At 33.1% G+C, this 23,096-nt stretch overlaps 3 protein-coding genes across 3 annotated transcripts in view; 1 reads left to right on the top strand and 2 right to left on the bottom strand.

Annotated features, from left to right (window-relative positions):
• The window catches only part of LOC135849285 (neuromodulin-like), a 177,923-nt gene extending 168,771 nt beyond the window's left edge, over window positions 1-9,152 (bottom strand). The window contains exon 1 of the mRNA XM_065369649.1: window positions 8,908-9,152. The gene's annotated coding sequence lies outside the window, so the exon portion shown is untranslated. The remainder of the gene's footprint in view (window positions 1-8,907) is intronic.
• Window positions 941-8,680, top strand: LOC135849284 (BTB/POZ domain-containing protein 2). The gene is made up of 6 exons (XM_065369648.1): window positions 941-1,186; window positions 1,687-1,823; window positions 4,802-5,006; window positions 7,402-7,567; window positions 7,750-8,120; window positions 8,209-8,680. The coding sequence occupies exons 1-6, from the start codon at window positions 1,049-1,051 to the stop codon at window positions 8,626-8,628; spliced, it is 1,437 nt and encodes a 478-aa protein (XP_065225720.1). The 5' UTR covers window positions 941-1,048; the 3' UTR covers window positions 8,629-8,680.
• A 4,157-nt stretch (window positions 9,153-13,309) lies between the features above and the next one.
• Window positions 13,310-23,096, bottom strand: part of Tmem63 (transmembrane protein 63) — a 43,326-nt gene continuing 33,539 nt past the window's right edge. Inside the window, exons 13-15 of the mRNA XM_065369652.1 lie at window positions 19,108-19,244; window positions 18,733-19,013; window positions 13,310-18,642 (exon numbers count right to left, since the gene is read on the bottom strand). Of these exons, the coding sequence (XP_065225724.1) occupies window positions 18,373-18,642; window positions 18,733-19,013; window positions 19,108-19,244 (688 nt within the window). The 3' untranslated portion in view covers window positions 13,310-18,372. The remainder of the gene's footprint in view (window positions 18,643-18,732; window positions 19,014-19,107; window positions 19,245-23,096) is intronic.

Here is a 23,096-nt window from a genome sequence, read left to right as displayed (position 1 = left end):
TGAGTGTAAACTTCAATTTTTTTTTAAAAATCTCTTCTCCCCATATAATGAACATGCGTCAGATTCGTCTCTGGTCTCAAAGGATTGACATAACTAGAGCTCGGATTTTTATGATTTGTCATATTTTCATTCATCGCAGAAGAGCGCGCATATCCTATGGATTTTTGTGAATCATATAATTCTGAGTAAAATGAGCCCAACTTGTCAGCGCATATTTTGCATATTTTGGGCATAAATGCATAAAAATGCATATTTTAGACATTTTAAGTGCATATTCGTCATATTTTGGGCATTTTTCCCAATTTTCAGTCATATTTTGGAAATTTTGGTCAAAAAAACCATTTTTGGTAAAATTTTAATTAAAAGTTGAAAAACTAGAAGAAAAATTGAAAAAACGATTTTTAAATTTTTTTTCACCACGTTGAGGCGATTTGTATGTTAACTTACAATTGATTATTTAAAGTAAAATTGAAGACTTTAATCTCTTATTTTTGAATTTCTTAATTTTCTAGCCTTCCCTATACCTTTAAAATGAAAAATCCTTTCTATGGATACCAATATTGATATTGCATAAAAGTGCATATTTTGATGAATAAGGGCATATTTTGTCATAATTTGATCACAATAAATGCATATTTTATGCGCATAAAGTGACCTTTTTAGTGCATTAAAAATCCGAGCTCTAGACATAACTGAGTAACCACAATTTTTTGGTGTCTGATTTCGGAAAAAGCTGAGATTTAAACTTGACGCAATACCTTTCTCCTCTCCCTCTCCACTCGAAACAAAAAAATCAATTCGAAAAAAAACTCCGACTCATTCTACGCTTCGAATACGAGTAAGTCAAACCGTCGACTAATAACTTATCTGGCGGAAGAACCTATTTTTACACCGTCGACGGAATTTCGTTGCGCGCGTAAATAATTTTGGAACGGGTCCAATAAATGGAGCGCATTTTGCGCGCTAACCGAACACTGTTAACATTATCATTTTGGTTAATCTGTGAATCACAATATAAAGAGACGAAGAAAAAAAAAACAACCTAAGCATGGAAAAAATGAAAAAGTTTTCGGAAGATTGGCAAATCAGCAAACAATCGATTTGCGAACGAGGTAAATATCTGCTGGAAAATCCGGTCTGGTCGGATTGCAAATTTTTGGTCGGTATCGAAGAGCCGTACGTTAAAGTGAGTATTTTAATACGATACGATAAACATTTTAAACGCAAAAACGAGATTATAATACGCTTTCGAAAGCATAATATAAAACAATTCGCGACCCGTGTTCGTTTCAATATAATTACTAAAGACTTGCGCGAAATGACGATAACCCCCGTTGATTGCCGACAATTTAATGGCTTTAACATTGCGAAATTCGCACGAAATTTATTCAACTTTAAACATAACTAGACAGTAAGCGCCGATATAAAAAAATTTTTATTTCCTACAATAAATGCGAATATAAAGTTTACCTTTCGAGCCGTGTGTAGGTAATGCTATAGTACGTATACCTAATCGAGTTTCCGTCCTGCTGTATACTTACTGGAGCAGGTTATTATACCAAAGTATCCCTTTTAACTTATATCTAACACAGTTGCTATACTTTTTCATATTCCCTTAAGAAGAAATTATTATTTCAGAGAAGATGATTTATATCACAAACACCTTGTCATATTTGACCCAAACAGGAATTCGAGGCACACAAGTTATTCCTATCAATTTCCAGTCCAGTATTTGCAACCATGTTCTATGGCGGATTACCTGAAATTCAATCTCATATAAGAATCGTGGATGTGCAACCGGAAGCGTTCAAATCTATGCTAGAGTAAGCAGATATTCGTAATATCTATTTTGCATGGTACCCAGATATGACGTAAACTTCTAATTTGAAAATTCTCTATAATTATACTAATTCACTTGTTGGCACTGACTTTTTGGCGATAGATAATTTGAAATTTGAAGTAAAGCTTGTTGATAGACGTTAATGCAGTTCTTCAATTTCTTTCAAGAAAATGAACTGAGAAATTAACCATCCTAATTCCTTATTTAATGTAAAGTTGATTTTCTTTCAATTCTTTCTGCCTCAACTTATAAGCGTTTCACTTCTGGAGGCTCCAGAACGGCTCATAAAATCATTTGTGAAGGGACTCCGCCTGTTGAGATTAGAGTGTAAAGTACGTAAATTTTAGCTCGGACCCAACCTCATTGGATAAATGTTTTGAAGATTTCATTTTCAAAAATCTACTGAAGGCTCTTAGAACTCCTCAAAACTGTTCGAAACAGTTTCCAATCGACGGGGAAGAGGAGGGAGGGTGTTCGAAAATAAAAGACACACTAAATTTCAGTTTTGTAAAGTTTTGACTCATTCCTAAATTTGACCTACATAAATAATTTTCAAAAATTCACTAAAAATTATTTAAAAAAACTGCAAAATTGACTAACACTCTTCGAAAATTACTAAAAATTGACAAAATTTCAGTAAAATTGCATGTAATTCAGCAGTAATAGCATGAAACATCATTATAACTTGATCAAACTTTCAAACAAATGAAAACCCTCTGGAGGATGATGAATTGTTTTTAAAAAATCTGCCAAATGTTGCAAATGTACCATATTTCGTTGGAATTTGAAATTGACCAAAAGTCAATATTATCATAAATTGAGAGAGGTTTTGCGATAAGGGCCCTTGTGGCGATATTTCGATTTTTTCAGGAGAGAGAAAACATCGAATTGCTTCGATTTTTTTGATTTTTGGGTGCAGTCTTGCGCATAGGTTGGATGGGAAATTTTGACGAAATTCGTTCATCATCGCCTGATATCCGAGATTTAGAAAAGGGACTTTGTGGTGAAAAGGCGAATTTACACAACGTTACAGACTATACCCCGCAAAAAAATACTGAGAAATTCGGATTCACCATGAAATTTTACATAGGTAACAACAATAAAATAATTTTTCCATCCACCTTTTTTCTTAAAAAAAAAAAAATAAAAAACAAACTAAAACTTTGTTTTTTGATTTCCTAAAAATGTGAGTTTTTGAGTATTCAAGTTCAAGTAATTTTTAAACGAGAAGTTGATGAGATAGGCGAAATCTGATTGCACCATTCGATTTCTCGTGAAAAAGTAAGTCGGAATCGCCAATAAAAAAAAAAAAAACATCGAATCACCACAAGGACCCATATCGCAAAACGCCTCTCAATTAAGGAAAATTTTGTTGAAATTGTGAGTAGAAAAGATCTAGGAAATAGTTGAATGATGTATCAGGTTCAGAAAATTGTCATGAAGTAACCCAAAATCAGCAATGTTGCACAAAAATTTGCAAAAATGGATTAAAAATTTGTTGAATTGTCATTAAAACAGTTGAAAATGAACAAAAACATTAATTGTCAAAATTGAATAAAAGATCATAAAAATTTCTAACTAACACATCAGCTTTCAAGAATCACCATAAATTAACGTAAAATTACCAAAAATCTAAGAAAAATGGGCAAAAATTGGATAAAATTTATCAAAATACCTTTGCAAATATTTAATGAATCATTCAAACGATACAAAATTAATTCAATATTATAAAAATTGAGCAAATTTTCATTGTTGTGGTATAAGGGACACTAAAAACTGTTGAACTCAAACATCAGTTCTTCAAATTTCAAAATTGTCATAAATTGACCAAAACATAAACAAATTGGAAAAAAAACGTTGTGAAAATTGTTTGAAATTTGTTAAAATGTGATCAAAATAGATTAAAATTATCAAAAGTTGTTTCAATTTCGCAAAAATTACAAAAATATGGGAAAATGTGGATAAAAACGAGAAAAAATCCAAAAGTGAGAAAACTCTGCGAGAAAAGGTTGAAGTTATTTGTTAAAATATCATGAATACGTTTAGAAAATTTGATGAAAATTGTAAAAAATTAACTAAACATTCAGCAAAATTTTGTAAAAATTTCACACGTTTTATAAATATGAGAAAAACTGGATAGGAATATTAACAAAATGATGTCAAGATGCAAAAAAAAAATCATGAAAGTTTTCAACACTGACACATCAGTTTTTAGAAATTACCATAGTTATTGCAAACTCGCCAAAATTGAGAAAAACATTGGCAAAACTGCTTGTAAATTCGTAAAAATTATGAAAATAGTTGAAAACCAATAAAACCTGCAGATAGAATTTCGCAAAATTATCAACACTTTTAGAAATGAGAAAAACTAATAGGTGAAAACTGCAATAAATTTGATCAAATCAAATACCTATAATCTTGACTGAACAAAATTTTGTCAAAATTGCCCAAAAAATGATCAAATAGGTACCGATCGACAAAATGAAAAATAATTTTATGAAAATCGTAGAAAATATTTTAAAAAAGCAGTAAAGTCGACCTAACAATCGCGTAAATTGGCAAAAATTAATAAAATCCCAGAAAACACTGAAAATAAACTTTGTTTTCGTTTTCTGAGTCAACTTTTTTGGAAAATTTCACGTTTCCAGTTCAATGCAATGACAATTTCATTATTTCCCCTCTAATAATGTTATAACATGTTAGATTCGAAAAGAGGGCTAGATTTTCGAAACACCGCACTCTTTTGGAAACTGAAAGGAATTTGCTCATCTCTACCAACACCCAATTAAATAAGTAATATTAGTTTTACAATAATATACAAAGAAGAGTTTACACCATCTCGATACCTACCTAGTACCTACCTACTTATTCGAATAATAGGTATATCTGTACACCGTTGAAATTATTGTTCCCCAGATAATAAAATCATGATGTATAGTACGTAATTCTAATATCTTGCAGATACATATACACAGACGCAATAAATCTAGAATCCCTTGACCAAGCTTGCGAACTTTGTTACGTGGCTAAAAAGTACATGCTACCTCATTTACTCGAACACTGTATTCAATTCATTTGGAAAGATGTGGACAACGATACTGCTCTCAAAGCTTACGAATTCGCAAAACTATTCGACGATCCGATGAACTCCAGCAAAGCTATGAAAGTAAACCAACTTCCTCATTTTATACCTAATTAGTTCGATGATAGCCTAATTTGATTAATGTGCATCTTCAAAGTAGATACGTTTTCGTACCTATATGTACTTCTCTTCTTCGTATAATATTTTGTTCAAAACTTTCAATTACATTAGTCCGGCATATGACAATAGGAGTAATTGCACCCCCCCCCCCCCCCCGCCGATCCTCCGGGACAACTTTTTTCTTAAAGGGCACATCCTAAGGAACATTTTAAAGCAAACTTGCCCAAAAAAAAAGTTGGCCTTACTTACAAATTGGCGGCCATTTTGATTGACAGGTCAGCCGAAATCGTAGATTTTGCGTTTCAACATAGGACTTGCACGAAATTTTTCAAACTTTACAAAGGTAGATCGAAAGATCATCCAACAATTTATCACATTAGGCCAAAAATGAGGGAAAAAATCAAAATTTTACCGAATGGACCGAGAAAGCTGAAATTTGGGATATACCCGATTTTCGACATGCCAAATCGATTAGAAACGGTTTCAACCGGTTTTGAGCAGTTCTGGAGCCTCTAGCAGATTTTTGAAACTCGAAATTCTCACAAAATTTCATCAAATTGGAGTTGTTAAGCTGAAATTTATTCTAAAAACTAATTTCAATACGTTACGAAGTACTGCAGGTGAATTTCAATTAGTTTTGGAGCCTCCAGCAACTTTTCGAGAATTTCTAAAGCCTCCAGCAGATTTTTGAAATTTTAAATTTTCAAAAAATTTCATCAAATGGAGAATGAAGATGTGAGCTGAAATTTACACTACACTCCAATATTTTAACACCCTCTGAAGACGACTTCAGGTATGTTCAAGTCATTTTAGGGCCTCCAGCGACTTACTTCGCAGACTACATGGTGGTTTTAAATGGTTTTGAAGCTTCCAGCTACTTTTAGGGAATTTAAATTTTCCTAAAAGCGTCATACAGCCTTTCAAAAAGTTGCTGGAGGCTCCAAAACGACTTAAAATTCATCAGCAGTCAACTTCGTAGCGTATTGAAATTAGTTTGTAGAATGAATTTCGACACTCCATCTAAGTTTGATGAAATTTTGGGGAAATTTCAAGTTTCAAAAATCTACTGGACAACTGGAGGCTCCAGTTATTTTCAAAAAAGTCGCTGGAGGCTCGAAAATGACTAGAACCCATCGGAAGTCGTTTTCAGAGGGTGTTAAAATTGGAGTATAGAGTCAACTTTCCATCTCCATTACATGAAATTTTGTAAAAATTTAAAGTTTCAAACATCTGCTGGAGGCTTTAGGAATTTTCAAAAAGTTTCTGAACGCTCCAAAACGACTTGAAATTCACGTGCAGTACTTCGTAACGTATTGAAATTAGTTTTTAGAATAAATTTCAGCTTTACAACTCCAATTTGATGAAATTTTGTGGGAATTTCGATTTCTAAAAATCTGCTGGAGGCTCCAGTTATTTTCAAAAAAGTCGCTGGAGGCTCTAAAATGACTTGAACCTACCTGAAGTTGTTTTCAGAGGGTGTTAAAATTGGAGTGTAGAGTAAATTTCAACTTTCCATCTCCATTACATGAAATTTTGTAAAGAAAGTTTCAAACATCTGCTGGAGGCTTCAGGAATTTTCAAAAAGTTGCTGGAGGCTCCAAAACGAATTGAAATTCACCTGCAGTACTTCATAACGTATTAAAATTAGTTTTCAGAATAAATTTCAGCTTAACAACTGCAATTTGATGAAATGTTGTGGGAATTTCAAGTTCTAAAAATCTGCTGGAGGCTACAGAACTGCTCAAAACGGGTTGAAACCGTTTCTAATCGATTTGGCATGTCGAAAATCGGGTATATCCCAAATTTCAGCTTTCTTGGTCAATTTGGTAAAATTTTGATTTTTTCTCTCATTTTTGGCCTAAATTCGATTTTCAAAAATTCACCAAAAATCGAAAAACGCACTTTAGCACTTGAAATTTTGACAGGTGATAAATTGTTGGATGATCTTTCGATCTACCTTTGTAAGGTTTGAAAAATTTCGTGCAAGTCCTACGTTGAAACGCAAAATCTACGATTTCGGCTGACCTGTCAATCAAAATGGCCGCCATTTTGTAAGTAAGGCCAACTTTTTTTGTGGGCAAGTTTGCTTTAAAATGTTCCTTAGGATGTCCCCTTTAAGAAAAAAGTTGTCCCGGAGGATCGGCGGGGGGAGGGTGCAATTACTCCTATTGTCATATGCCGGACTACATACTTCATAAAAGATGAGTACTGGAAGCTCTCATCAAGGTCTCTCCATCATACGAAATATTAACTTACAAAAACCACTCACCCAAGAGCAAAAAGCTTACGCATAGAAATACTCTAACCAACAAAATAAATAAACCAACACTACAGCACCATAATTTCGAATCCATTTCAGATTATCTGTGAACAAACTACTGACATTCTTTCAAAAGCTGGTGCTCTAAATATGAATTTAGCAACCCTTATAGACATATTGGACCAAGAAGAACTGAACATTTCTTCAGAATTGTACCTATTCAACGTACTACAGTCTTGGGTTATGTTCAATATAAACAAAAATGGTAACTATTTGCCATTTTTTTTATCATAACGTGACAGGTAAGTATTATACCTACATCAAAAAACACACCCTCATATCAACTACATATCTATCTTCAAAATGCTTATCTTAAGTTCTCACACTTAGGTACGCTCTCATTATCACTTGAAATTATTACTCCCTTCTGTTTCTTTTCTGTAACAGACGATGACGATAAATACGACGAAGAAAAGCTAAAATCGTTAGCCAAACCCGGTTTACAGAGGATACGGTTCTTAGCCATGGATATATCAGATTTCGCCGACGGTCCAGCCGAATCTCCGCTCTTGACCAAGGATGAATCGTACGCAATATTTAAAAAACTCTCATCGTTTCATAATAAACATCCATTACCCGAAGGATTCTCAACCGTACGTACTCCTCGAATCAATCCATCGAAAAAAGTCGTCAATTTACAAAACAAGTTGTACGTTCAACGTGAAATCAAAACTCCAGTATTGCAAATGAATAATAGTACCTTGAAAGATTCGTTGCATTTCATCGCCAACGAAGATATCACTTTATTAGGAGTTCAGGTAAATAGACAGAATGATACATATCTAAGTATTCTCATAATCAATAAATCTGTAAAGGTGCTTCATGTAAATCTAAAATTCTTTGCAGATACCAACTCAAATCAGATACGTAACAATGAACACATCTTCAGACGACAGCTCGTTATACGTGTACCATTCGACGTATTCTTCAAACGCAGGCACATCTCAAGATACATCCCGAGATAAGTTCAAGTATCGCGAATTATTAATTATGCACGTTAAAGAAATACGAAATTCGGAAAATAGCTGGTTTACACATTTCACCTCGTTAGTCGAACATAATTCGGTAATGAATGTAATGTTTACAACTCCGGCTGTAATAAAACGCGGTTACGAATACGAATTAGGTGTCTCTCTCAACAAAGAAGGATACTATATGATCGGCTCGTTTGATCATGCTGTCGAAAAATATGCCGATAACGTTCAGTTTATAGTGAGTGGAAATTCAAATTCAGCTTTTGTTACTTCTTTGATATTCACTCATTGAGAATATCACTTAATATTATGTAAGATTATAGTCAAATAAACAGTAATCACAAGTTGTTAGTTTGGTTGATTCTGATGACGTAGGAGTAGCTAACACAGTTGGAAATGATCACCGATGATGGTGGTGAGATTTGGAATTCTGACAATAGTTCTGAGAAAACAATCCTTGAAATATCATCACGATGATACTTGATACTGATTACTGAATAATGCATTGTAATTTGTAACTAATCTATCATACAGTGCTCAAAGAGTACGAAAGGAATGATTGAAAACTCACCGGTCACCGGCAACTGGCACTGCCAGAAGGATTACCCATGATCGTCGTAGAATGATTTCATCATCGACTGCTTGGATTAGCGGATTATTTAGTCGTAACAGGAATAAATCAAACACCGAAACACCAAACAAATTCACTTCACGAAATAAGTTTCTGAAAAATAGATACCTAACACAATTTTGAATGAAGTAAAAATCAGTCGAGAATGAGAATTGAATCATGAATGTAACCTACGCCGGTCAATTTCCAACGAAGTTTTCATAAACGATTTTAGCTTGAACTAATTAACGAATACAAACTATACGAATAAACGAATGAATCGAAATCATAACCGATTGATATTATTACCGAATACGAACTAGAAAATTCACATAAAGAAGAATTCAACGCGAAACTACAAAAGAACTATTAGAAAGAGATGAAGATATCGCCATTATCTACAAGAAAGAAAATAATCAGGAAATCACAGAATGTAAAGCAACAGGTTGGGTACTTACATCAGCGCATGCGCATATCGTTTTGCTATGCAGTACGTTATCAGACTTGAACCAATCAAATCAGTTGAATTCAAGAATACGAAATTTTTGTAATTACTAGTATTTTTGGTAATAAAATAAATTAATGATGAATTATTTTAGAATTTCGAATTTCGAATTTCGATCTTTTATAGTTAGGTATACACCATTGATTTTGTAAAAATCAATGTCTTGTATTATATTTATACCAACCTACGACTACGAGTATTTAATTCTAAATTTGTTATCATAAATAAATTCATAACAGTTCAAACTTTAAAGTTGATCGAAACAGAAAATTTGAAATTTGAATGCACTTTGAAGATTATACTTTGAATAAGTGTAATCTGTATCTCTATCAGTTTCAGTTTTCAGTCAGTTTATTTATCTCGTTCTCCATCTCCATCAGTTGACAAATTTTGAATGATTTGAAAGGATGGGCTATATTTAACCGTAACCTTAAACTTAACCCTAGAATAAGTTAAACAAAGGCAACTTTTATGTCAACGTCAACGTACATCAAGTTCAGTTAAGGGAATAAGTTTACGGTTAAGTATCCTGAAGAATTTCTTTTTCAAGGGGAGGCGGTGAGGGCAGTAGTAGGGAACGATACCGATACCAGCAATGGCAAAAGAAAACTGCCTAATTTAAAAGCAAATTGAATAAAAAAAATCATAAACCAATACTTAATACATACCAATAAGTTGAAAAATGAAAACCGGTTTACAAAAAATACCAATTAAATTTTCAAAATTGGTACAAACAAAACTACAAATAGGTACGGAAATTATTTTAATTGGTATTTCAGTATTTTTGAATATTTTTCCTCAGAATTTTTTGAAAAATCCAAATTTTTTTTCCAAATAAGAAAATGTGAGAAATTACCAAAAAGTCTCACTACTTATCTGAAATTCGAAATGAGGGATAATTTTTTCACATTTTTACATTATTCATTTCGATTTTCTCAGCTTAAACTTCAATTATTTTTGAAAAAAGGAAAAAATCTTGAAAATCACAATGTTTTGCAGTAAAAAATGGTGAGGAAAAAAATGAAAACCTAAAAACAAATTGTGGAGATGAAAACCTATAACCAATCAATGTAAATTTCATGATAAAAAAAAACCATAACCATAATTATTTTGTTACTAAAATTGTGAATGTGATCCATAACCATTTTGACCAAAAACGAAAATCATTTTGGTTACCACTCCTGAAAATTGCCTGAAAGTACTGCTGTGCTGCTTTAATGATTGCCAAGATGTTGCGAAATAGTTTATATTTCTGGAAAAATTATCAATTTTTGCCAGCAGAGGTCAAAATGTTTTTTTTCTTTTTTTAGATTTTTAAACAAAATGTTCTAGCTTTTTAGTGATTTTTTCCGGTTAGTCCGGCATATGACAATAAAAGTAATTGCACTCCCCCCCCCCGCCGATCCTCCGGGACAACTTTTTTCTTAAAGGGCACATCCTAAGGAACATTTTAAAGCAAACTTGCCAAAAAAAAGTTGGCCTTACTTACAAAATGGCGGCTATTTTCATTCACAGGCCAGCCGAAATCGCAGATTTTGCGTTTCAACATAGGACTTGCACGAAAATTTTCAAACTTTACAAAGGTAGATCGAAAGATCATGCAAAAATTCATCACCTGTCAAAATTTCAAGCGCTAAAGTGCGTTTTTCGATTTTTGGTGAATTTCTGAAAATCGAATTTAGGCCAAAAATGAGGGGAAAAATCAAAATTTACAAAATTGACCAAGAAAGCTGAAATTTGAAATATACCTTATTTTCGACATGCCAAATCGATTGAAAACCGTTTCAACCCGTTTTGAGCAGTTCTGGAGCCTCCAGCAGATTTTTGAAACATTAAATTTTCACAAAATTTCATCAAAATGAAGATGGAAAGCTGAAATTTACTCTACATTGCAATTTTAACACCCTCTGAAGACTACTTCAGGTGGGTTCAAGTCATTTTAGAGCCTCCAGCGACTTTTTTGAAAATTACTGGAGACTCCAGTAGATTTTTGAAACTTGAAATTTTCCCAAAATTTCATCAAACTGAGTTGGAGAGTTGACATTCATTCTGCAAACTAATTTCAATACGGTACTAAGTGGACTGCTGGTGGATTTCAAGTCGTTTTGGTGCCTCCAGCGACTTTTTGAAAAGTTGTATGACGTTTTTTTGGAAAATTGAAATTTCCCAAAAGTAGCTGGAAGCTTCAAAACAATTTAAAACCACCATGTAGTCTGCGAAGTAAATTTCAGCTTTCCAACTCCATTTGATTAAATTTTGTGAAAATTTAAAGTTTCAAAAATCTGCTGGAGGCTCCAGTAATTTTCAAAAAAGTCGCTGGAGGTCTTCAAATGACTTGACGAACCCACCTGAAGTCGTCTTCAGAGGGTGTTAAAATTGGACTGTAGAGTAAATTTCAGCTCTCCATCTTCATTTGATGAAATTTTGTGAAAATACAAAGTTTCAAAAATCTGCTGGAGGCTTCAGGAATTTTCAAAAAGTTGAAATTCACGTGCAGTATTTCGTAGCGTATTGAAATTAGTTTTTAGGATAAATTTTAGCTTTACAACTCCAATTTGATGGAATTTTGTGGGAATTTCAAGTTTCAAAAATCTGCTGGAGGCTCCAGAACTGCTCAAAACGGGTTGAAACGGTTTTCAATCGATTTGGCATGTCGAAAATAAGGTATATTTCAAATTTCAGCTTTCTTGGTCAATTTGGTAAAATTTTGATTTTTTCCCTCATGTTTGGCCTAAATTCAATTTTCAAAAATTCACCAAAAATCGAAAAACGCACTTTAGCACTTGAAATTTTGACAGGTGATAAATTTTTGCATCATCTTTCGATCTACCTTTGTAAAGTTTGAAAAATGTCCTATGTTGGAACGCAAAATCTGCGATTTCGGCTGACCTGTCAATCATAATGACCGCCATTTTGTAAGTTAGTCCAACTTTTTTGAGCAAGTTTGCTTTAAAATATTCCTTAGGATGTCCCCTTTAAGAAAAAAGTTGTCCTGGAGGATCGGCGGGGGGGGGGGGGGTGCAATTACTTCTATTGTCATATGCCAGTTGCCAGACTATGTATATATTTAAAGGTTTTGTTCACGTTTTGTGATTTTTTTATTACTTTTTAGAACTTTGGTGATTACCAAAGTCACTGTTTTTGAAAAAAATTGAGTGAATGAGATACGAGCCCTTTACCAACATATCAAATAACACATTTTTATAATTTAGAAGAATACTGATATCGAATATCGAAAACCGAAATAAAATCCAAGTAAATATGAATGAAGCACTGTTTTGTGAGGGTGAGGGATTTTGGACTTTTTCAAAAATGATAATATAATAAAGCTTTTTATCATTTCACCAAGACAGTCTTCGAACAAGCCATAGAATTTTATGCAATGTTAAATTGAAACTGAAATGAAGAAATCGAAACCAAAAATGAAACAGAAAAGAAAACTGAAACTGAATTAGCGCATCATCTAAAATTCTTGAAAAAATTATCAAAAGCAAAACTGAAATTTAAATAGTTCATTTCATTTTTTCCAAAAAAATGGTCCCCAGTCTGTACTACAAATTTGATAGAAAAGTAAGTGGACCTAAAACTGAAACTGGAACGTAAAAGTTTTGACATTACTGAGAGAATTCAAATTTAAAATCTCAAAATCAAATTAAATTCTCAACTAGGAACTCATTTTTGTCCGAAACAGCTTGAATCCGCCCAATTATACATACTTATAAAATTAAACGCGATCACTCAAGTAATTAAACATAACATTCATTCAACAGTCCTACATAAGAAGATATTCAAAATTAACGTTATCTGCCATAAAATGATAACAAAATCTAAACTCATCGAATCAATATTACAACGTAATAATCGTTAATTCCGGTTTATTGTTAATAGCAACATAGAATAGAAATAAATTATTACAAATACACACATAAATTTTCACACTACAATGCGTGTAAAAACCAAAAAATACTGGTAGTTGTAGTAAAAACACAAACACGCATACTTGCTGCAAGTAAAATATAATCGATTCGGGTAAACGAATAAATTTTTTCGTTCGGTCATGAAGAATCAACCCTCAATTGAATTTTTAAAACGGTAACAGTCTCGAATAACATGACTAGATTCAAGAACTGCGATGTATTAAAATATAACATTTCAACATGAAAGATATAAATTTTAATTTGAAACATCCCTTTTTCAAAGGGGCTTTCAAATAATTGATATACTGTTTGGATATGTTATCGATTTTAAAAAAAAAAAAAACAAGTAACAAAACAATCCGAGTGTATTGTTTTCAATTACCTCATTAGCTATAGAATTTTTCTAATAAATTACAAAATAATGATAAAAATTTCACTACAACCTTTCGAAGATACCGCATCACAACCTATTACACAGACTAATATCTTACGTTTAACATTCACAAACTGAACGAATTGTCGTTATTTATCATCGTTTTTGGCAAAGCTTATTATATTTTTACTTTAGAAGGAAAAAAATACTACGAAAAAAAAAGTCCGAATCAAAGAAGAATTCGTTCGTTGCTCTTACAAGAGTATAGGCAATTCAATCAACCAAAAAAACATTTACATTACAACGTAGGTACTATATCGCAGTATCTCGATGATCTCCATCCATCGATATTACATACCGGAATATAAAAACAAAAAAACAAACATTCATTCATCGTCAAAACATAAACAAGCAATAATATAAAATACTTATTGCACGACGCACGATTCATTTCTCCTTCTTCGTTACAATTAGGAACTTATTAACTAACACATACATTGCTTTTCGGTTACTACTATTCTAACGCTCGAAACATCCACGAGCAAAAAAGAAATAAGAAAAAAAACGAAAAAAAAAAATCAAAATCAGAGCAAAACAAAAATAAATTCACGCATCTTTCTGTTGTATTCGCCCGGACAAAGCATGGTACAACACATTTACACTTTTAAGAATGCGTGAGCAATATAATTCATTGTATCACGTTAAAACCACAGCCTAGGCAAAATAAAAATTAAAACTATTGTATTATCCAACGATCGTCGCAGCGAAATCAAAAAAACAAGGAAAGCTGTATTGGCCTTATCACAATTAGCAAAAGAAAGCTTCTCACAAGCGTGTCAAAAAAAAAATTAAAAACAGCGTTGATTAGTTGGACTTCTGCCACTATATAATAGTGGTTCGAGAAATTACCTACTAATTCGATAAAATAATATTATCGTTTCGTTAATAAAATAAATAAAAATTTAGTCGTGATGTAAAAAGAAAATTGCACCTTGACGTCGACATCGACAGAGAAACTGTTCCAACGGTTTAGCTCCAGCACTAACAGAAAAAAAAGCTATTCTAAACGATGATAGGCTGAGCTGTTTGGTATACGAAATCATATTGTATGTAATCTACATACCTAGAATATTTAACTAAATTATAGTTATTAGGATAAAACGCACACGAAAAAATAATGTATAAAAAAACATTACCGAAGTTATTCGTAATGAAAGAGATTAACTAGAATTGTACGTATTCGAAACGAATAAAATAAATAATTTGGTAATATGTAACTTGAAATTACTGAATAAAATTTTCTCGTTTCAGAACATCGATAAAACACGTACAGAAAAAAATTTCAACGCATAAAAGAACAATGAAAAGTAATTACTTAGTATTGGCAAATAGAAAAATAGTGTACAAAGTTGTTCATAAAAGATTATGAGGAAAAAAATGTGTATCAAAATAAGAATATTTTGGAAGTCACGTTCTCTCTAAGAATCAACGAGTGGTCCATTTTTGAGGCAAGGTCTCCCGAATTAATCATCTCACAAGGGAACCTCCCGAAGTGTCCGCATCTGATTCAAAGCAGACTCCAATTTTGAAACTCCCATAACTAAAATTTCAGTTGCTAGGTCACAACTCGATTTTTTAGCTGCCCAAATAAATGTTCACGTCTTTTAAAGAAATTTCTAAATTCTGGAGAAATCGAAAATCGCGCTGGAGGCTTCAGAATGACTCAAAATGGTGAAATTTGAATTCTGAGGTTTGGTTTCAGACCAGATGAAGCCACTAGTGCAAATTTCAAAAATATTTATCATGAAAAAAAAAATTGAATTTTTTGAATTTTTTTTCTGATTAATTTACCCCGGTTGAAAACATTTATTTTGTGAGTGTGCTTAAAAATCCCGTCAAATGTGGATGAATTTGTTGAATAGGTCGAGAATAAGCTACAACTCGATTTTTAATTGTCCAAATTAATTTTAGCACCATCTGGAGGAATCGAAAATCGAACTGAAAGCTCGAAAATAGCTCAAAATGTTGAAATTTCGATTTGGAGGGTTGATTTTAGAAAATATACAACCATTCGTGCAAAAATTTCAAAAATTTCCTCACGAACAGAAAAATTTTGATTTTTTGAATTTTATGTCTGCTGGAAATTAAGCCAAATGCAGATAAACTCGTTGAACAGGTAGAGAAAAAGCCACAACTTGATTTTTAGCTGCCCAAATTAATCTTCACGTTTTCAGGAGACATTTTAAAATTCTGGAAATACCGAAAATCTAACTGGAAGCTCCCGAATCACTCGAAATGGTGAAATTTGGGGAGGGGAGGGAGTAATTTTGGATAACAGCTTTTCATACTAATTTTAAAAATTTCTCAACGAACAGCAAATTTTCCATTTTTTTTATTCTGGAGAAATAATTGTAAAAAATCGTACTGGAGGCTCCAGAATCACTCGAAATGGTGAAATTTGCATGGGGGAGGGAGTAATTTTGGATAACAGCTTTTCATACTAATTTTAAAGATTTTTTAACGAACAGAAAATTTTCCAATTTTTTTAATCCTGGAGAAATATTTGTAAAAAATCGCACTGGAGGCTCCAGAATCACTCGAAATGGTGAAATTTGGAATCGGAGGGTTGGTGTTAGACATTAGCAATTTATGCAAATTTCAAAAATTTCTCAACGAACAGCAATAAATTTTCCATTTTTTTTATTCTGGAGAAATATTTGTAAAAAATCGCGCTGGAGGCTCCAGAATCACTCGAAATGGTGAAATTTGGAATCGGAGGGTTGGTTTTAGACATTAGCCATTTATGCAAATTTCAAAAATTTCTCAACGAACAGCAAATTTTCCATTTTTTTTATTCTGGAGAAATATTTGAAAAAAATCGTACTGGAGGCTCCAGAATCACTTGAAATGGTGAAATTTGCATGGGGGAGAGAGTAATTTTGGATAACAGCTTTTCATACAAATTTTAAAGATTTTCCAGCGAACAGAAAATTTTCCAAATTTTTTTATTCTGGAGAAATATTTGTAAAAAATCGCACTGGAGGCTCCAGAATCACTCGAAATGATGAAATTTGGAATCAAAGGGTTGGTTTTAGACATTTAGCCATTTATTTTTAAAAATTTCTCAACGAACAGAAAATTTTCCATTTTTTTTATTCTGGAGAAATATTTGTAAAAAATCGCACTGGAGGCTCCAGAATCACTCGAAATGGTGAAATTTGGATGGTGGAGGGAGTAATTTTGGATAACAGCTTTTCATACAAATTCTAAAGATTTTCCAAGGAACAGCAAATTATCCATTTTTTTTTTATTCTGGAGAAATATTTGTAAAAAATCGCACTGGAGGCTCCAGAATCACTCGAAATGGTAAAATTTGAAATCGGAGGGTTGGTTTTAGACATTTAGCCATTTTTATGCAAATTTTAAAAATTTCCCAACGAACAGAAAATTTTAACATTTTTTTAATCCTGCAGAAATATGAAACCGCACTGGAGACTCCAGAATCACTCGAAATGATGACATTTTGAATAGTACGGTTGGTTTCAAACATTTAGCCATTTATAAAAATTTTAAAAATTTCTCAACGAACAGCAAATTTTTCATTTTTTTAATTCTGGAGAAATATAAAATCGCACTAGAGGCTCCAGAATAACTGAAAACGATGAAATTCGGCTGGGAGGAGGGGGGTGCAATGATCGTAATTCCAGGACAAAATGCCCCAATTTCAACGATTTTTTCCAAAAATACCTACATTGCCAAAAATGGCAAATTTTAAATTTTCAAAAATTTCCCAAAAATCAAAAAATCAATTTGCGCATTTGAAATGTTGTTTACTGGGGTTTCAGCTCATGCTCTTTCCATTTTCTAGAGGCTCCCTTGTCGGTTTCTAAATCCCCATCCCCTGATCCTTTTTTTTTTTTTTAGAGTGGATTAAGCCTCGTGATTTTTCACCTAAATTTACTTTCTATTCGCCAACACAAAATTGTGATAAAAACTATTGCACGAGTTTGAAGTACTAACTCTCGAATTACTAATATTAATGGAATGTTTCATAAAAATCATTATTTTTTTTTCAATTCACGGAATGTAAAATATCAATTAACTAAATTTTTTCCGCAAGTATTAGCATTATTTTTCTAAAAAAAATTTCGTATTTAAAAAAGAAAAAAAAATTGATAAAACCTCGAACGGGTATCAGAGAACACAACGATATGATAGACAAAAATAGACTCGCATTAAAGGTATACAAAACATGTAAAAATTCGAGAAAAAAAAATTAAAATACTCGTAAAAACATTAATCGGATTGAAAAAGAAAAAAAAAGGAAAAAAATGAAGAAAAAAATATGAAGAGATAAAACAAGGTACACAAACACATAGATATACGAGAGAATCGCAACTCGTATAAGACTAGGTTCCAATAAAACTCAGGAACTAATGAGACAACAATGTAACGTGACAATCTCACAACAATTATGAGAATAGAGGACGGTAACAATTCGAATCGTACCACACACGAATACTAACTCGGAGGGAACATTTTTCAAAAACCTCCCTCGAAATAAAAAAGGAAAATCACGCGCTCGGCGCGGCATTTCTTTAGGATTACGATTACCGCGTACGCAGATTCCTTCAAGTTTGAATGGTGCCGCCGTTGTAATTCTGGTACAGCATCGTGGTGTCTTTTTCATTCAAGTTGACGACAGCCGAATTGTTATCAATTTGCGTTTCGACGGCTTCCGGTGACGTGTACAGGGTAACGAGGTTATTTTGCGAGATACTACCGTTGTTATCATCGCGATGCGACGGTAACGTGCTACGCCTCAGCACATCCGGAACGTATTGAAATTGCGAGTATATATCTCGTTTGCGTGGACTTTGGGCTGCTCTAGATTTAGCGCTCTGGAAAAAAAAAGAAAAGAATAATGAACACAAGATTCATTTACAAGTCCAAAGATCTCATCGAAGGGATTCGTTCGATAATCGACGTACTTGGTAATGAATAGGACCCCACGATTCGCACCATCTCAAGAAACATTGAGCGAAGGCGAAAGCAATCGTGATAAAGAACCCGATAATAGCGTAAATAGTGATCTTTTGAAAATGATTTCGAACTATGGACAGCAGCATGAAGCTGGCTTGTAACAGCACCACCGAAACGATGACAAAATTTATAGCTGTACCGTGAATTTGCTGTTTGATTTTAGATGGTCCGTACGCAAAGTAGATGTTATAGCGATCGACGAAGTGTTTCATTAACATATACAGCAACCCTAGAACGAAAACATTTTACTTTATCAAGACATACCAGCAACCAGTTGGTTATATTAAATTAAGTCGAGAGGTAACTATTAACTAATCACTTACCGAAAGGCGTAATTAACGGACACGATAAACTGTACACGACCGTTAATGCGAAAATTAGCAACATCCAAGCGTAATGTACTCCGAAAGGAAATTCCCAAAGAACAAGTTTACGAGCGCTAATAGTTTCTGCTTTTGATCTGTAAGAAAAAACACAATAAAATGTAGTTTCGAGTATACATAGCTGAACTCTGGTTTTCAATTTTCAAATTTTGGTCAATTTTTTGAGACTTTTGCCAAGAAATACCAGGGTAATGTAGAGAATTTATCTGTGCGATGGGTAAGGCTGGTGAAGTGGAGGGAGAGGAGAGAGTAAATCCTATTCCCGTTTCGTAATCTCGGAATGGTTTCCGTTGATTCGATCAATTCGACCAATTCGACCATTATCTCCGGAAATATTCATCCCATTATCACATTGTCATTTGCGTCACATTTGAAATGGATTATCTTTTTTACACTTTTCCGAGTTGATATTAATTATTTCATCATATCACGACACGAATAAAATTGACTCAAAATTTTAAAAATCAGAATCGGTTAGTTCGAAAAAACATCGATCAGACTGGGAAAAACGCTAAGTTGAAATTCAGGCACGTCCTCTAGTTGGAATCAGAAATTTACTTTCAAACGTATCATAAAGTACATTATCAGCCAAAATTTCAGATGCTGAAGTGAATTTTTTGATTTTTGGCGAATTTTTGAAAATCAAATCATTGCCAAAACTATATGGGGTAAAAATCATACCCCTCCCTGACTCCATTGTAAACGGTTTCGAACAGCTTTGAGCAGTTCTGGAACCTGCATAAGATTTTTGAAAGTTGAAATTTATTTTATCAGGGTGTCCACTTTCAAAAAAATGGTTTTCCCCGACTTTCCAGATTAATTTTTCCAATTTTCCAAACACTTCGAATATAGACTTCATTCGAATAGACGAGGGGGAGAGGTCAAATGGTCAATTTGGTGCAGGGGAGACTTTCAATTTGTCCGAGCCAGGATTTTTTGGAGTCAAAATGTTTCCATTTTTAAAGAGAAGTAGAAAAAAAAGAAAATAAAAAATTACAAATGTTGACTGAGGAAATAAAAAAAAGCAGGACTCGCAATTTAGGTTAAAAAAAACACACAATTTCTTTTAACCTAGAACAGAAAATTTTTTTTGGCAATTTTGGCCAAAAAAAGTACAGTATTTATTTGACAATTTGGCAAAAACTATAGGACATTTTCTGGAAATTTAGTACAAAAAAACAGGATTTTTATCAAAAAACAAAACTTCTTTTGGCCATTTCGGCAAAAATTAGGATTTTTTGACAACTTTTTACAAAAAAGTAAAACAATTTCGTAACAATTGGTACTTTTTGTGAATTTTGACAAAAATGGGACTTTTTTGACAACTCTGACAAAAAAACTGGTCTTCATAGGAAGATGAGTCAAAATCAGAAATTTGTGTCTTTTTTGCAAAAAACAATCATTTTTGAGTAATTTTGACAAAAAAATTCGACTTTTTGACAATTTTGGAGAAAATAGGTCTTTCTTTAAATTTTGACAAATAATGGGGCTTTTTTTGGAAATTTTGGGGAAAAAAAATAACTTCTTCGGAAGATGAGAAAAAAATCAGCTATTTAGTCCGGCATATGAGAATAGGAGTAATTGCACCCCCCCCCCCCCCGCCGATCATCCGGGACAACTTTTTTCTTAAAGGGGACATCCTAAGGAAAATTTTAAAGCAAACTTTCCAAAAAAAAAGTTGGCCTTACTTACATAATGGCGGCCATTTTGATTGACAGGTCAGCCGAAGTCGCAGATTTTGCGTTTCAACATAGGACTTGCACGAATTTTTTCAAACTTTACAAAGGTAGATCGAAAAATCATGCAAAAATTTATCACCTGTCAAAATTTCAAGTGCTAAAGTGCGTTTTTCGATTTTTGGTGAATTTTTGAAAATCCAATTTAGGCCAAAAATGAGGGGAAAAAAATCAAAATTTTACCAAATTGACCAAGAAAGCTGAAATTTGGGATATACCCTATTTTCGACATGCCAAATCGATTGGAAACGGTTTCAACCCGTTTTGAACAGTTCTGGAGCCTCCAGCAGATTTTTTTAAACTCGAAATTCCCATAAAATTCCATCAAATTGGAGTTGTAAGGCTAAAATTTATTCTGCAAACTAATTTCAATACGCTACGAAGTACTGCAGGTGAATTTTAAGTTGTTTTGGATCCTCCAGCGACTTTTTGAAAATTCCTGAAGCCTCCAGCAGATTTTTAAAACTTTAAATTTTCACAAAATTTCATTAAATTGAGATGGAAATCTGAAATTTACTTTACACTCCAATTTTAACACCCTCTGAAGACGACTTCAGGTGGGTTCATGTCATTTTAGGACCTCCAGCGAGTTTTTTGAAAATTACTGGAGCCTCCAGTAAATTTTTGAAACTTGAAATTTCCCCAACATTAATTTATCAAATGGAGTTGGAAAGCTGAAATTTACTTCGCAGACTACATGGTGGTTTCAAATGGTTTTGAAGCTTCCAGCTACTTTTAGGAAATTCCAATTTTCCTAAAAAACGTCATACAACCTTTCATAAAGTTGCTGGAGGCTCCAAAACGACTTGAAATTCACCAGCTGTCAACTTCGTAGCGTATTGAAATTAGTTTGCAGAATGAATTTTGACTATCCAGCTTAGTTTGATGACATTTTGGGGAAATTTCAAGTTTCAAAAATCTACTGGAGGCTCCAGTAATTTTCAAAAAAGTTGTCGGATGCTCTAAAATGATTTGAAATCCACCAGAAGTCGTTTTCAGAGGGTGTTAAAATTGGAGTGTAGAGTAAATTTCAGCTTTCCATCTCCATTTGATGAAATTTTGTAAAAATTTAAAGTTTCAAAAATCTGCTGGAGGCTTCGGGAATTTTCAAAAAGTCGCTGGAGGATCCAAAACGACTTGAAATTCACCTGCAGTACTTCGTAGCGTATTGAAATTAGTTTTCAGAATAAATTTTAGCTTTACAACTCCAATTTGATGGAATTTTGTGGGAATTTCGAGTTTCAAAAATCTGCTGGAGGCTCCAGAACTGTTCAAAACGGGTTGAAACCGTTTCCAATCGATTTGGCATGTCGAAAATAGGGTATATCCCAAATTTCAGCTTTCTTGGTCAATTTGGTAAAATTTTGATTTTTTTCCCCTCATTTTTGGCCTAAATTGGATTTTCAAAAATTCACCAAAAATCGAAAAACGCACTTTAGCACTTGAAATTTTGACAGGTGATAAATTTTTGCATGATTTTTCGATCTACCTTTGTAAAGTTTGAAAAAATTCGTGCAAGTCCTATGTTGAAACGCAAAATCTGCGACTTCGGCTGACCTGTCAATCAAAATGGACGCCATTTTGTAAGCATGGCCAACTTTTTTTTGGCAAGTTTGCTTTAAAATGTTCCTTAGGATGTCCCCTTTAAGAAAAAAGTTGTCCCGTAGGATCGTCGGGGGGGAGGAGGGTGCAATTACTCCTATTGTCATATGCCGGATTAATTCTGCCTTTTCACGTTTTTGCAAAAAGCCTGCATTTATGATCAATTTTGGCAATAGTTGGTGCTTTTCAACAATTCGGAAAAAAATGAAACTTTTTGACCATATTGACCAAAACTGAGTGATGTTTTCGGCAATTTTGGCAAAAAAAACGTTCATCGAGTTTTTTTGAAAATTTTTACAAAACATTGGACTTTTTCTAAAAATTTAGAAACATTCATTTTTGTCAAAAAAGAAGATTTCTTTGCAAGATATGAATTGAAAATCAGCGATTCTGCATTTTTTGTATTTTTTTCCAAAAAGCCAGCATTTCTGAGCAATTTTGGAAAAATTAGGACTTTGTGACCGTTTGAGCAAAAAATGCGATTTTCTGACAATTATGGTACTTCTCTGTCAATTTGAACAAAAACCAGAACCTTTTTGGCCATTTTGAAGAAAACAGAACTTCTTCGGAAAGTAAAGACGTAAAAAGTCA

The sequence above is a fragment of the Planococcus citri genome, chromosome 5 (genome assembly GCF_950023065.1).
Source record: "Planococcus citri chromosome 5, ihPlaCitr1.1, whole genome shotgun sequence".
NCBI lineage: Eukaryota > Metazoa > Arthropoda > Insecta > Hemiptera > Pseudococcidae > Planococcus > Planococcus citri.
The sequence above is the reverse complement of the archived record's forward strand: the minus strand, read 5'-3'. Positions and strand labels throughout refer to the sequence as shown.

Excerpts from the sequence above, each read along its gene's own strand:
- LOC135849284 (XM_065369648.1), top strand. The coding sequence starts at position 1,049 with ATGGAAAAAATGAAAAAGTTTTCGGAAGATTGGCAAATCAGCAAACAA. Across the intron at positions 1,824-4,801 it reads GCGTTCAAATCTATGCTAGA|ATACATATACACAGACGCAA; the intron begins GTAAGCAGATAT and ends AATATCTTGCAG. Across the intron at positions 5,007-7,401 it reads ACTCCAGCAAAGCTATGAAA|ATTATCTGTGAACAAACTAC; the intron begins GTAAACCAACTT and ends AATCCATTTCAG.